The following is a 16,120-nucleotide window of genomic DNA, read 5'->3' as shown; positions in this document are numbered from 1 at the left end:
GTTCACCTCCTAAATAGTCCAAACAAAGCTACGAAGTCAAAAATTGTGTTCCAAGCATTTCCCTCTATACCTTTTTTTGGGCATTCATTTCCTGGCCTACTACTCCAATTTCTTATTTGCATAATATAAATTGACATTTATTAAGTAAGCATTTTAATCAATTTTAATAATATTTAATTAAAATATACGAGTTAATAACGGTGTATTCCTGTTAGTCCCTGGCCCAAGTGACCGCCGCCATACATGACGTGGGGACAAATGGGAAAGATTTATATGAAAACACCTATTCCCATCTCTGCCCAGCGGGGACAAATGAGAATACACCTTAATTACGCATAACAATTAAATTAAATCACAATCTTAGAGGTGCCACAACATCACCGACCAACAAGAAGCTATATTACGAAATTCAACTCCTAAAAACAGTAATAATCGGCCAAGAGCATGTCGGGCCAAGCTCAGTGTAGGGTTTCGTAGTTACCATTCTGTTAAAATAGGCCAAACGGGGGCTATTAATATCATGTTTCATCAGACATCATCATCAGACACATTATTTTTCCTTCAGAGCGATTATTTCCGAAAATATTAACTATATCAAACAAAAAATATTTATTGGAGACCCTTATTCGTTTTGAAAGACCTATCCAACGATACCCCACACTATTGGAACAAAGCGAAAAATGTTTTCAAATAAAACATAGTTTTTATTTTACCTTTCTGTCGCAATGCATGATTTATGTATCCATGCCAAATTGCAGCTTTCTAACACGGAGCAAAGCTTCGGACAGACGGACATGGCAAAACTGTAAGGGTTTCTAGGTGACTACGACGAAACCCTAAAAAGGGGTAACTCATTGCAGAGGAAACAAGTCAGTCATTTTTAGGGTTCCGTACCCAAACGGTAAAAACGGGACCCTATTACTAAGACTCCACTGTCCGGCTGTCTGTCACCAAGCTACATCTCATGAACCGTGATAGCTAGACAGTTGAAACTTTCACAGATGATGTATTTCTGTTGCCGCTATAACAACAAATACTAAAAAGTACGGAACCCTTGGTGCGCGAGTCCGACTAGCACTTGGCCGGTTTTTAATTTAATTTTCAACTAATGAAATAAATCAGCGTCTTCGTCACACTTTAAAGTCAAGTAAAATGATCTACAATTGTAATTATGCACATTCATTATTGTGCCCATTTAATGATATGTCAATTAGGGGACACCAGTTTGAATGTTTATACATACAGGAAAAAGGAAACAAGGTAGAGGTAACGGGTACGGTACAGTCGCCATCAGATATAGTCGTCAGCAGCTAAGGCGCTAACAAATTTAATATCTTACCACGCCTCTATTGTCAGGGCATTAGAGTGCGTGTTCAGATATTAAAAACACCTTGGCTGCTCCGATATATCTGATGGCGACTGTACATGGCATGAACAAGGGTCTTCCACAAACTTATTGGACTTGTCGATAATTGAAATAGTGATGGAGAAAATATGATCAAATTCAGTGACATATAAATGCAGTTTTATATCAGGAAGCTAGATCTATATCAAGGATCGAAAAAAAATGTGACAATGACACCTAATGGACTCACCACTCGATCTTTTTTTAGTTTGTGGTAGCCCTTTGGATACCTGCATAAAAAAACTGATTTAGGTACTGTTTCATAATGCCAACCATAATAAATGACTGAAGAAAACGCCAAGATTGTTGAATTTTGGTATTCTTATTTTCCATTCCATTCGTTTGTTTATATGTTTGTTGTTCTTATGATTCATCATCATCACACCTCCTATATTTGTTTTGTTACATATTCCTCAAAATCACAGCCGTTTTGATTTTGACTAGTGCGGTTTTCGCCTCATTCACTATACCTATTAAGGCTATTAATTACTTAATCAATGTCTCCTTTTTTCTCGTCTCATTACAATTCTTAGCATATTTACCTTCTCTATGTGGTAAGAACGACACGACACGATCAATTCTTAGGTCATACTGAAAGTTTCCCATTTGTCCTCAGGCACTTTTTGTATGAATATTTGGTCCCTCGGTGGTTTTGTATGGGAATTGGGGGGTATCTATTAAATGCATGTTAACTGATGTATACGTGTAGGTACATGTAGGATTTTTTTATTTAACTCATTTGGATACCTAAGATTATCTGAATCTACTGACTGATATGCGTTTTTAGTGTTCCGTACCCAAAGGGTAAAAACGGGATCCTATTACTATTCTGTCCGTTTGTCTGTCTGTCACCAGGCTGTATCTCATGAACCGTGATAGTGATGTATTTCTGTTGCCGCTATAACATCAAATACTAAAACGTACGGAACCCTCGTGAGTGAGGTGAGTCCGACTCGCACTTGTCCGGTTATTTTATTACTGAGGACACAACTGCGATTTTAGTTTAGAGCGTTGCTGTTGAAAAACGTCCTTCTCGATTATCATCCGTGAGATATGAAAGTATATCTGCAGATACCTAAATTATCATAAACCCTGTGTTTGCTGCTAACAGGGACGAATAAGCCGTTATCTGCCGGTCTCCCGCTCCGGGACAAGCTGTAGGTACTCAGTTTTCGTGTGCATTTGAGTACCTAAAACTGGTTTTGCACTGCTCTAATACATGACAATGCGAGACCATTGAATAAAGACAGGCTACAGTTGGTCAGTGTCGTCAACAAAGTTTTAGTTTCATAGAAACTTCATTCTTCCGTGATCACTTACGCGGTGGTATTTACGTCTGTGTTTTTTAATCGATTTAACTTTAACTAAAGTTAGTTTTTAAAGGATTTGGTGACAAGAAAAGATGGTTGGGTAAGTAATACACATTATTCTGTCATTGTTTGTGTTGTGACATGGTTTTCATAGAATAATACGATATTCATGTAACTACGTTGGTTCCGAATTCGGTCATGGCCGTCAAACAAATTACTCGTTGGCGTCAAATAAGGATAGATTTGTTTATAATATTGCGAAAATGGAATGAGTGGTTATCTATTTACTTAATTCAAGTTATAAATTGATTCAAATATATCATATTTGACGAAATATTGAAAGTAAATAACACACGACACTTGAGGTGTCCGCAGAGGGACGGTGGCACACGGCGCTTGGCTGTGCATCGCTTAATGACATAATCCGTCGGTCTCTTGCCACCATCAATGTACCCGCTCTTCTTGAGCCAACTGGCATTATCAGGGATGATGGCAAGAGGCCCGATGGAGTGTCCTTGGTTCCTTGGAGCTTGGGACGGATGTCGGTGTGGGATGCTACCTGCGTAGACACACTGGCACCGTCCCACCTCCAACGGACTAATGTAAAAGCGGGCGGAGCGGCGGAAAGCGCCGAAATTTTAAAACGTAATAAATATAAGAGCCTCGGTAGAGAGTATCATTTCGTTCCATTTGGAGTTAAAACTCTAGGTCCATGGGGTCCCAGCGCGCACAAGTTGTTTGCAGAAATGGTGTCTGGTTGACGTAACTGGTGACCGAAGAGCTGGCGGCTTCCTCGCACAACGTATCAGCATTGCGATACAACGAGGAAATGCCGCCAGCATCCTTGGTACAATGCCTCAAGGGCCTATTTTAGATTTAAGCTAGTTATTAATTTCGTTTACGTAGTACCACTGTATATATCTTGTATGTAAATAAAGAGAACTAGAACGTAAAAAAAAAGTTAGTCGTACTGATGTACAGGTCCTTAATTGCTTGTACCTATCTAGTGCCATTTTTAAAGGGTAAATTGAATTGTTCATATCTTAAAAATACATTCCTCGGACGTAGATGTTTGTACAGGTTAAGTTTATGAACTAAACTTTTATAAAAACAAGAAACATGAGCCATTTGACTCACATTTTTCTCTGAAATAACATAACATGAGCTATTTTAGATGAGCGGCGCAGGGCCTCCCGTTAGGGTCGTTTTTTTCTGAACCTTCTCCTGATAAAAAAAGTGTATAGAGTGATGTGTTTCATTCAGTCAATGAAACACATCCAATACAATTTGACAATCATAATAATCATAATTATAATTTGTGCCATTCTCAACCAAAACGGTACTTATTGTCGGTTGTCAGTTAAGCGCTATTTCCATATCCCTTTGTATGCTAATTTCCCAGAGCGGGAGGGGAGAAAAATGGCGATGTCTGCCAACCTCCATTTTGCTCATTTGGCCACGTCTGCCACAGGTTTTTCGGGGCACTTCGATCTAGGGTGTGCATGTTAGAAAAACTGCAATTAAACAGCTTTTTTATATGCACTTATAGTGTATTTTTTGAATCACGGAAAAATACATTATCAGGTTCTATACAGATAAAATGTTTAGGTTGTACAGATAAAATAATATTCCGCGTCAAACATAGAGATATAGAATTTTTCCCAGTTTTCGGTATAAAACCTTCCAGAATTATTAACTCAGAATACGTTTTGGTAAAATATGCATTTTATTTACAATAATAAAGTTCAATTAAAAACTGACTGAATAAAACACATCACTCCATACACTTCTTTATCAGGAGAAGGTTCAGAAATAATTTTTAAGAAAAAAAAACCGGCTTCAATGGGGGATGCCGCTAAAAGTTTACTTATTGTTGATGGTGCACTCTTAGATTCCAGACAATGAAATGAAATAGACAGCATATTTTGCGTAATTATCCTAATCCATCTTTTGACTAATTTTGCCTAATTGCCTAATTATGTAGAAAAGGAGGTAAAACCACCCACTTTTCTAGTAGCATTTCGTTTTTGTAAGGGTCGCAGTTCTAACCTAACCGAACCTAACCTACTTTTCTGATAGCATTTCGTTTCTGTAAGGGTCACAGTTCTAACCTAACCTAACCCACTTTTCTAGTAGCATTTCCGGGTCTGGGTCTGGGTCCGGATCCGAGTCCGGGTCCGTGTCCGGCTGTCCGGGTCCAAGTTTGGGTCAGAGTTCGGTCCGGGTCCGGATCCGAGTTGGGGTCCATGTCCAGACCCGGGTCCGGGTCCGAGTCCGGGTCCAAGTTTGGGTCTGGGTCCATAAGGAAGGAAACAAATCGCCAAACGTGAATTATGTGTCATTGAAGAGTTCCATTCTGATCATCATCAGCAGTTCCACTTAATCAAATGTCACTTTTTTAAATGTAAATGCTGGATTTGTTGATGAAAATACAAAAATCACAATATGTATGCATTTCACATTTGAGGAGTTCCCTCGGTTCCTCATGGGTCTTATCATCAGAACTCGAGCTTGACAAAAATATGCCTTAAAAACTTAAGTTGCTTAACAAACATAAAGAAGAGGACAAATCGCCAAACGTAAACTATGCGTCATTAAAGAGTTCCATTCTGATCATCATCAGCAGTTCCACTTCATCAAATGTCACTTTTTTAAATGGAAATGCTGGATTTGTTGATAAAAATACAAAAATCACTATATGTATGCCTTTCACATTTGAGGAGTTCCCTCGATTTCTCATGGATCCCATCATCAGAACTCGAGCTTGACAAAAATGTTTCTTGAAAACCTAACTTGCTTAACAAACATAACGAAGAGGACATTTCGCCAAAAGTGAACTATGCGTCATTGAAGAGTTCCGTTCTGATCATCATCAGCAGTTCCACTTCATCAAATGTCACTTTTTTAAATGTAAGTGCTTGATTTGTTGATGAAAATACTAAAATCACTATATGTAAGCCTTTAACATTTGAGGAGTTCCCTCGTTTCCTCATGGATCCCATAATCAGAACTGCGTTTTGACAAAAACGGGACCAATCTGTATGTATATACTTACAATCAAAAAAAGAATTTTCAAAATCGGTCCAGAAATGACGGAGTTATGGAGTAACAAAAAAAAAACCGAATTGATAACCTCCTCCTTTTGAAATCTTGAAGTCGGTTAAAAAACGATCCTAAGGGGAGGCCCTGCGCCGCTCATCTAAAATAGCTCATGTTATAAGCTTAGTTCAGAGAAAAATGTGAGTCAAATGGCTCACGTTTCTTGTTTTTATAAAAGTTTAGTTCATAAACTTAACCTGTACAAACATCTACGTCCGAGGAATGTATTTTTAAGCTATGAACAATTCAATTTACCCTTTGAAAAATGGCACTTGATCATGAAAAATGGTACAAGCAATCAATGACCTGTATAATAGTATAACTAGACTAGAACTAGATAATTTACTAAACAATTGTAAAAAAATGCAAAACATGTTTGCATACAAAAATATTTAAGAAATTATGAACAAAAACCAGGAATTTCTACCCAAGACACCCGACTTTTACCTTGACTTTGACAGCCAAGCGCCGTGTGCCACCGTCCTCGTCTATGAATACCATGTCACAACTCAAACAATGACTAAGAATAATGTGTATTACTTACCCAACCATTTTTTCTTTTTACCAAATCCTTTAAAACTAACTTTAACTCACTTAAATCGATTAAAAACACCACCGCGTAAGTGATCACGGAAGAATGAAGCTTCTATGAAACTAAAACTTTGTTTGACGATACTGACCAACTGTAGCCTGTCTTTGTTCAATGGTCTCGCATTGTCATGTATTAGAGCAGTGCAAAACCAGTTTTAGGTACTTAAATTCACACGAAAACCGAGTACCTACAGTTTGTCCCGGAGCGGGAGACCGGCAGATACGCTTATTCGTCCCTGGGTGAATGGCAGATATGCACACTTCAATTTAAGCTTCAATTTAAAATCAACGTTATCGACAACCGACAATATGAATACGTCACATTTTATAAAAGTTTGACGTTTAAAATAACACTTGCACTGCGTGTGCTATCAATATTTGCACTTATCTTGGTCTAACACTATTGCGTAATAATAACGACGTAATCGATTTAATAAAAACATTCTATTTCGAACATATCTGAAAAACAAAGAATTTGATTTGACCTCATTTCTAGTATCAGTCGAGAGGACGTTTTTGACGAGTGTGATCAAATGCCGCAATGGCGGTCGCAACATGCGGTTCCTGAACACATCATACAGAGCGTATAATAATTATGTTTGTAGATAAAATAAATAGGTATGTAACTGTATATAATTAGGCATTAAAACTCGCTTTATGCTCCTTTTATAACCCCACATTCGTATTTTAATGCATTTCTTTATATAGAAATCACATATTTGAACTGCCGTTCCAGATTGGAACAACAAATTTGGCTAACGAAGATATATATAGTACCTACATGATGATACTACATGATTACATGATATTTAGGCAACAAACTGAAATCCAACACTACGAATCCAATAACGACCAAGACGAAAATGTAATATTATAGGGAAAAAGCTTTCCCATAACAGTCCTTCAGGCATTCATACAAGGTTTAATTTAAAACTTGTAAGAAAATTTTAATTTATTAATTTATTAATTCCGTGCCTAATACAGATGCTGTGACAAATACACCTTACTAGAAACAGTAAGGAATCCAGTTTTCTTATGCAAGCACTGGGAAGAGGAAACGGGAAGGGATAGTTACCAAGGTATAAGCTATGATCCGGATTACACGCAAACCATCAAACATGCTGAAATAAAACGGAAATATTTAAGGTATGGAAGTATATAAAGGGTTTGGTGGTTGACCGAGAGAAGAGTCCAATGTTGCCAAGTTCAATTTAGAATTTTGTCTTAAGTCTAATATAAAATTAGGGCCCCCTCAGAAAAAAATGACAAGGCTTGTATTCCAAATGTTGGTAGAGGGGTGTAGAGATTTTAAAAACTGAAAAAAACTTAAAAAGTAACAAATAATTTAAATTTGAAATTTGAAAACTGTCCTTATATTCACACTTATTTTTATGGCACTTGTAGATACCACAAGTTTTTATGGTAGGCACCTTTAAAGCAGGTTTCAGACACTGTTACTCAAGTTTCATGATAAGCTGTAACTGTATCATTTAAAATAAAAATACTTTAGAATAATAAGAATTCATTCGACAGAGCATTGACGTGTATAGATATTGTATAAAAGGCGTCTTCGTGCATACAGTGTTCTACATATAGTGCTCATTTAGATAAGTAGCACTCTTAAAATACTCCTGAAAATGCTAGGAAGCCGGTTTTTGATGATAAATAATGATATTTCATAGTTTGATTGCAAAAATAAACAGTGTCGAACCAAAATTTGGTATTCTAGCATTATAAATAAGAATAGCATTAGTAGGCGACACACTGATAAAATGATTTTGCAAGGCGTTGTTTTCATTTAAGCGTGTTACTGCGTCACGATTGATTTGTCTCCTACATGTGCACTAAGTACAAGGCGCTAAGTACAGCTGGGGTGCAAGTAGTGATATAGTGATGATTATTTGACTAACCTGGTAAACTTGGCTTGGCGCGCGGGTTGCCACGGGTGGCGCTGGGCGTGTGCCGGCCACGCGCGCCGCGTCGGGCACCACCACGGGGCCCAGCCGCGCCCGCCGGCCCGCGCCGCGCCCATCGCCCGCCCGTCCCACATGACCCAGCCCCCTGCGCACACACACCGCTCTTCAGACCACTCTACCAGGACTGTTAACCGTATGCACGATCAGAAGACCGTAAGCATATATCTCTAACGATGGTCTGATCCCCGTTTGAAGGAGGTAAATCAGACTACAGTTAGAAATAAGACGGGTACAGCTTGGATTTTGACACTGCATTAATGAATAAACAGCAAGATCTAAGTTGCACAGCAATTGAGTCATATAGAAGCAACGTCAGCAACATCCACTTTTATTACTATGGATGTTGCTGTCTTCTATATGACTCAATTCTTAGATTCTAATCTTAACCGAACAACATTTCAATCCACAGAAGTAGTAGTTTTTGTTATATGTTATAAAATTGTTTTTTTTTTTAATAAACTGATCGGCGATTGGCCCTAGTCACACCTGATGGAAAGTGAAGACAGGGCCTAAGATTGAGCTTGTACTTTACGGATTGAAATTGAAAGTTATTCGGCAAGTTTAACGCTACAACAATTATCTACAGGCCGTTAAACTTGCGTTCGCTCGCCAAATTTATAGAAACCATACCTCTTGGATAATATTAAGAAATGTTCAATAAACATTTACTAACAAGAAGCCTGGTTATCTATCTTTTCACAAGCGTCTGCCAGATCTACTTAAGCATATTGAACTAGCAATAATTTCGCACAACAATGTTACGATTGATAAGTATGTATGTAGTTAAGGGTGCATCGTGGAGAATTAACTTTCTAGCTTTGTGCAAAATTTATATATTTATATAGAATAGTTTTAATAAAGTAATAAAACTAATAACTCAGAATCACTCCACTTGTACCTATACCACAGAATGCTAAACTGAAGACCTCTAAAAATTTAGTTTTTCGTGGACATAAAGCGTCCGCCAAAGCATAGGTGGTAGGTAGATGCTTAGCGAGCCGATAAACGCTGTAATATCACAGAGGTATTCAATATCGCTTAACCTACCTATTATACAGACATGCAATTAAGGATACAAATTGCCTCTAAAATACCGACAGACTAACTTGTAATACATGATGTATTACTTAAACTTGCCTGCATTTTTCAGACTATCGATATAATTTATAGAATAGGCAAGTCGGTTCAACCGACCAATATTTACCTGAACATGTGTATGAATTTCTTGACTATTCTGATTTATCTCTTAAGGAGATTATTATGGGGCGAGGACAAATGACAATAGACAGAACTGTCAACGGTCAGAAATACCATACCTAATCTAAAAGTAACCCTAAACTATTAAGTCTACACCTATTTATAATAGTCTTGGGCGAAAACAGACCACATAGCTAAATTAACATGCTAAATAAACAATAATGTCAGTAAAAAGAGAAGCAATAACAAACGTCCAGAATACTGTAAACGGGCACTGATTATCAGTCCGCCGGACGATATCAGCCCGTCAGAACAAAAATTTGACAGTTCCGAACAACTGACAGGCCGATATCGTCCGGCGGACTGGTAATCAGTGGGCCCCTTAAGACACTGGATTTTACCATTAGGTACATAAGAGAGCTCATACCCCAAATCAATAATATTAAGAGAGGGGCCAACGCTTAATTAGTTCATATATGGAACTTTTACACGTTTTAATCAAGTTCAAATGCCATGAAAAAAATCACACGGAAACTAGACTATATTTGCGAGGGCAGACTCCAAACAAAACTTTCAAAGGTTAAAGTTGGCTGGATAGAGAAAAAATACGAAAACATGTATATTTTTTTCAATTGTAAGTATGTCCTTACCCTGCATACCATAGCAGTATAATTTTAGTATAAAATAGCTAGTGATATAGCCGAGGGATATAAGCATAATTTTAAACATGTATATTTTCAGATTAATTGAGATAAAAGCTAAAAACCCGCGCGGTGACCAAATCTTCGTCGCAAGTTTCGCGCGGCGCAACATAGCTTTTGTTTCATTCTTATTTCCTGGCTGTACGCCCCATCTTAAGAAAAGTGCATGTTCACGTTAAAAGTGCGGCTGTCGTTTCCGTAGCATTACGCGTGCATATTTATATGAATATCTCATATGAATTTAATTAAAGTTACCATAACTAGGTTTATTAATTCAAAGTAGCCATTAATCAATAATACATAGATGTTTAAGTGTGCCTGTTTCTTGCTTAACTTAATAATCTGAATGATAATGTTCCGTGACAGAAAGCGGCTGATATACAATGTGGCTTAATAAAAAGAAACAATCAGGTACCTACTTAAGCTGTAACTTTTTTTAAAGTACTTAATACACTAGATAATAAATAATAATGCAACGACATTCAATAGTGTAAATATACCTAAGTGATATCAGTATGTAAACTACATCAACGACTATGACTTTTCTAATCGAGTCTAAGAAACATCCACTAGTTTTATTTGTGTTCGTCTGTGGGGTACCTGAATGCCTCCGGTCAGATCGTAGTAAAGCGAGTTGGGCCCGAGCCCGAGCTCGTCGTCCTGGCATTTACCAAGCGGATCAGTAAGTCTTCTTAACATATTCTCTACCTCGTTGCAACAACGAGAAATTATTACAATGTTATTCGAGCATTCCAAGCACACATCATTCCTTAACAAAATAAATGGACGCACTCTGTTTCTCACGTCGGAAGTTAATAATAGTTCAAAAATAGTATCAACTGAGTATATCGTAAACAATAGATTAACGGCAAAAGAGAGACATAAGAGTTTGAATCATCCAACAGTGGAAACAAATTGCGCATTAGCAGGAGAGTGATGGTAAAGCGACAAGCGTTTAGTGGGTTAGTTATAAAGCAAAGTACTAGGTGGGGAGTGACGAGCGTGGCGTTCGGGAGGCAGGTGCGGGACAGTCAGGAGGGAGCGGGCAGATTAGTCGGAGTGGCCGCGGCCATGCAGACCTGGTGGTGAGATCGGCTGACCAGCCACCCCGCGCCCGTGCTACTACTTTTCCCGGCAAACAGTGACAAATCCGAGGCTGCGGTGCCCATCTCGAGTGGATGACGGCTGAATTGTATTCGAAACACAGGTATTAGACTATTTTTCGAATACAATTCCACAGTCAATTCAGAGAGTAAAGGCGCTCCGGCCGCCGCAATGCAATCACCACCGTCAGGCCTACACACTACCGTCTTTACCGAGTCACTAACTCCATTCAAGGACGGGTTTAAACAAAAAAATAAAACAAGTAAAAATAATAAGTAGATGAAAAAAATTTGGCAAATCAAAAATCGAAAGATAATAAATGAGTACAGCGACTAGTGACTAGTAATAAGAGTGATAACATTAGTGAGTGTGTGTGGGACCCACCGGTTGCGCTCTGTTGGGAGGCTGGCGTAGGGCGGACGGTTGCGGTGGCCCCGCGTAATCAAAATAGAACTCATCGTACCGGTAAAATGGCTCATTGTAGCCACCTCGGTAATCACCGTACCCGTAATAGTCGTAATCATAATCTATAAACACACAACACACGCCTTTTAGAGGCTAAGCTAAACTAACGCTAACTTATAATCTACCGTGTTGTCGGCCGCGAAGCGAGCCTCCACGACACTCGTACCGGGAAAAGATTAACATGCGAGACGGGACGCACACGGCGCGCCGACGACCCGCCGTCGACGCGCCCTCTCACACGGGACACGCACCACATGCATCAACTTCTCTATCACAAAACCTTCATCAATCAACCCACAGACAAATTTTACATAGCAATTTTGAATAGCTTGTTTGGATCTCCTCTACTCTGCAGATGCACTATCCCACCACCAAAACCTTTATCAAAGCGTATGAAACGAGATGGGAGATCAAAAACCGTTGGTTACCGTGACTTATTTTAGACATCCGCATAAAGTTATTATCTATAAAATGGGTTTCGAAAATTCGAAGCATGCATTGAGATTGTTAATTTTGTTATTACAAGTGGGTAAAATTTAACCACCTTTCCATCTAAATCGTTTTAACCGTTTCGTCGCATGTTAGTTTGCTTTTAGCTACATAATTTTTTCGAAACCATGCATAATGGTAATTCGATTTTATTCTTAGGCGTCATTAATATCTAGCCTAGGTAATTAATAGCGCAAGTTAATGAAATATGTTTTAGGACGCAACCATACACCTTAATTTATACTTTATACTGTGTTTTAAAAGCAACACCCATAGGAGGATGGCAACACAAATTGTCAAATCTGGTGTCAAGTTGCGGCCAAGTTGTTAGTAGGACAATAGCAGTGTGCGAGTGTGCGCGTGGAGACCACACCGTGTACTTCTCACTAGTAAACTACCCGCCGCCGGTAAAATAGACTAATTTGATTATTTTTTGTAGCAATTTTCAAGGTAAAGTAGGTAACAAAGGCAGTTGTGTTATTGTAGACCCTTAAGTGTCTAAATCTAAATAATAAGAATATTAATATACTCTTAATACATACATTTCACCTGCGGACGAGTAGTCAAACTGTACTAGATTGTGTTATAGGATAGTTCGCGAGGCCAAAGAAGGAGCGGCTCCTTTTGCCTCATCTCTTGCTAGGGTGAGGGTGCTACAGGCTAGACGACGACTAGCCTTAGACCATAAAACCACTTCATAGGCTTCTTTATATTAGGCACGAAAAGCTTGGTCACTATTCGTTATATGTAATTTATTTATATTGACATTTCGTAACACGTTAGCTGCCATGCACGTGACCCAAATTCGAGCGGTGTACGGTAAAACCCGATGTCGTTTGAAATGAGAACTAAAGGTACGTGACGTGCGTGGTTCTTATTTAAGTGAAAAAATATTTTGACTTATCGGGTTTGACCGCCCATCCCTCGCAATATAGGTACTATACGAGTTCATTATTTGTAGGAGCGTTCAACGAAGCTACAGATCGTGTCCCGTACATACGCGAAATTGATGATAGTATGATAATACTATTACTTATTCTGTGACGATAGTATAGTTCATTTTCCCCAAAGGACTCAAAAAACGCTTAGAGAACGTCATCGATTAGTGAGGCAGAAAAAACCCTAAATAGACGAAATAACATGGGACAAGGCCCGCGGAATGCTCCTCTAGTGGATATAATTTTTGCCGCTATGTTCAATATCATTATTAGTCGAGAAGAGCGAAAACGATTAATGGTAACATGAAAAACGTGATGTAATTAAAAAGTAAAAACATTTTTTTTATGAGTATAGAATAAAGTGTATTTTTTACTATTAAGTTGCACTTCTAAAAGTGGTGTATATACAGTACAGAGCATTATAAATTTATTAATATTCCAAATTAACTATTATATTATTTAGTCAAACAAATTGGGTATCATTACGAAAATAAACGTTAATAAGTTTTTGGCAAAAACTTCATTTTTGGTACAATTAAGCTTTTATCGCTGACTGTACTTTTCTTTCCACAGGCAACTAATACTCATCGAGACAATTCTAACAACCCCAAACACAATTAGGTTGCGTTGTTATATAACAGAGTTCCCATGGCCACCTCCTGTCTCCATATCAGATCAGCTGCATGTCATTAAAATATTGCATTGTTATCCGATTTACATAATCATGTGCTCTTATGCAAAATTTCAGCTCAACCGTAAATCAGGAAGTGGGTCAAATTTAGTTTCTAAGATTTGACCCACACCATAGAGTAACTTATACTAGAGCGGTACTGTCATAGTAAATTTTGTAACCCCAGTAAATTCACTGCCATCTGTCGACACACTTTAAAACTAAAAATAAATATTTATAAAAATACGATAAAATGTATTTAAATATGGATAAATGATTTATTTATTTGCATTAATTATTTTTATGATTTTGACCCATGTTCTTTCACTGATATGCGTTAAAATTGTTAAATAACAAACGAAACCGTCAACACCATCTATACGACAGTAAGCCAAAGCTAGTAGCGCCCTCTGAACGAGAATCAAATTTTCTTGATTTTCGAGGCACTTTTTTCCTTAGACTGTATCCATCTATTACGGAGTTATATCTATCTTTGACCCACACTAACAAACTAACATACCTACATACTAACAGGGCAAGTTAAATAAAAGCTTGTTTTCCACAACACGACAAAGATGCAGTTTCGAACGATAAAATAATAAATAATAAAGACTTTCCCCTCACTAGCTCGGAAAGCAGTCTTTTATCCTTTAAAACAGGCAGGTAAAAACGCATTTTATCCACTAGTGGGGAAAGTAATTTAACCTTGGAGCGCGTGCAAAAACAGATAACGAAACGTAAAACGCTTATAATAATGGTTCGTTCGATATTAATTAGGTATCATGAAATAAATGGTTTGAGAATTTAATAAAAAATACCAAATTTAGCTTTGTTTAATGATTTTAAGTCTTATACACTTAAAATTCCATAAGAAACATTTGTTTTTTTATAATTTTAATTATGTTGAATATAATTCTGAACGCACAGGTTGAGTCGATGCAATTTCAAAACGCATCTTCAGAAATGTCAACAATGAACAAAAACTTATAATTAATACCTGATGATGATTATAATGTGTACAAATAAAGACTGATTTTTTTGAGCTGTTTTTTTTTTGCATGCTGCACTTTCCTCGCTATAGTGAGGTGAAAAGTTTTGTGTTACACACGGGTGCAAATGTATTGTACTTCTCGTGTGTTAAAACACTGGCTACGCTCAGGATTCTATTTTAGAACCACTCTGTTCGCTTGTGGTTCAACTATAGAATCCTTTCGCTTGCTCGTGTTTCAGTTCCACACTCGCGGGTAAAACACAACTTCTAGTAACTACTACTAACTAATAACTAATTTTTAGTTATTTTCGTTGTTTTTTTATTTATTCGTTTCACGTTTTGAATGGCAGCCAATGTGTTAAATGTCTTGCAACAACTAGTCACCTTAACGTCCGCCACCCACGATCTTTAGTCCAAAATTTGAATTCGTTAAATCAACACATTTAAAATCGTAATCAAATTCTGGACTAACCCTAAATAATATTCCACCGGCACCAATTTGATAGATTAATTAATCAATACAATCATCATTTTAAAATATACTTATACCTCCTACCAATGTTTACAGAAATTAATACATAGCTAAATAATCGTTATTGTATTTGTCCAGTCTATGTCTCAATTGGGAATTTGTTGGTGTTAGTTGATAAGCATAACTAAGAGTACATTTGTATCAAAGCGTCCAGATCTGGCGAATGCGCGACTAGGGCGACATTCGCGAACCATTTGCGAAAGAATCGCTAACGGTGCTAGTGGGGCTAGTCATTCGTCAGCTCCGGACGCATCTATATCTAATAAGATAAACACTTGCTCGTCGCTTGTTTTACATGACTGCCCAAAAAAGGAGTGTATTGTTTTATACTATGAATTAGAATGTACAAGTGTCGCTCGGTCATCGGGAATTATAATGTCGATCATAAGGAATATGAACGGGAACGACTTCTCTATGTGCTTAGCAAGCAATAGTAATGTTAATGTGTATACATATATAGTGTGATACTTGTGACATTGTAGATGTAGTGACGTGGGACCTACATCAAGTGATACAGAACCAAGCCGCACATGAAGGAAATTTGTTTTCCTACTGCAAAATATTTAAAAAAAACGCAAGGGAGCGACTCTGTCTGTCCTTTTTACCTAGTTTGGTACGGAACGGGACCCTAAACAGCAACAGAACTTTGAGC

At 37.7% G+C, this 16,120-nt stretch overlaps 1 protein-coding gene across 9 annotated transcripts in view; it reads right to left on the bottom strand.

The window, feature by feature from the left end:
* Positions 1-16,120, bottom strand: part of LOC134753925 (heterogeneous nuclear ribonucleoprotein R-like) — a 42,630-nt gene that overhangs the window by 2,427 nt on the left and 24,083 nt on the right. For 4 of the 9 annotated variants that reach the window (XM_063689912.1, XM_063689922.1, XM_063689904.1 and 1 more), the window contains 3 exons: positions 11,768-11,910; positions 10,880-10,939; positions 8,316-8,466 (listed from right to left, as the gene is read on the bottom strand). In XM_063689912.1, the coding sequence (XP_063545982.1) occupies positions 8,316-8,466; positions 10,880-10,939; positions 11,768-11,910 (354 nt within the window). Of the gene's footprint in view, positions 1-7,480; positions 7,527-8,315; positions 8,467-10,879; positions 10,940-11,767; positions 11,911-16,120 lie in introns of all 9 variants that reach the window. The other 5 variants (XM_063689961.1, XM_063689972.1, XM_063689952.1 and 2 more) reach the window with 4 other exon arrangements.

The sequence above is a fragment of the Cydia strobilella genome, chromosome 2 (genome assembly GCF_947568885.1).
Source record: "Cydia strobilella chromosome 2, ilCydStro3.1, whole genome shotgun sequence".
Taxonomy (NCBI): domain Eukaryota; kingdom Metazoa; phylum Arthropoda; class Insecta; order Lepidoptera; family Tortricidae; genus Cydia; species Cydia strobilella.
Note: the sequence above shows the minus strand (reverse complement) of the source record. Positions and strands in the feature narration are given on the sequence as shown.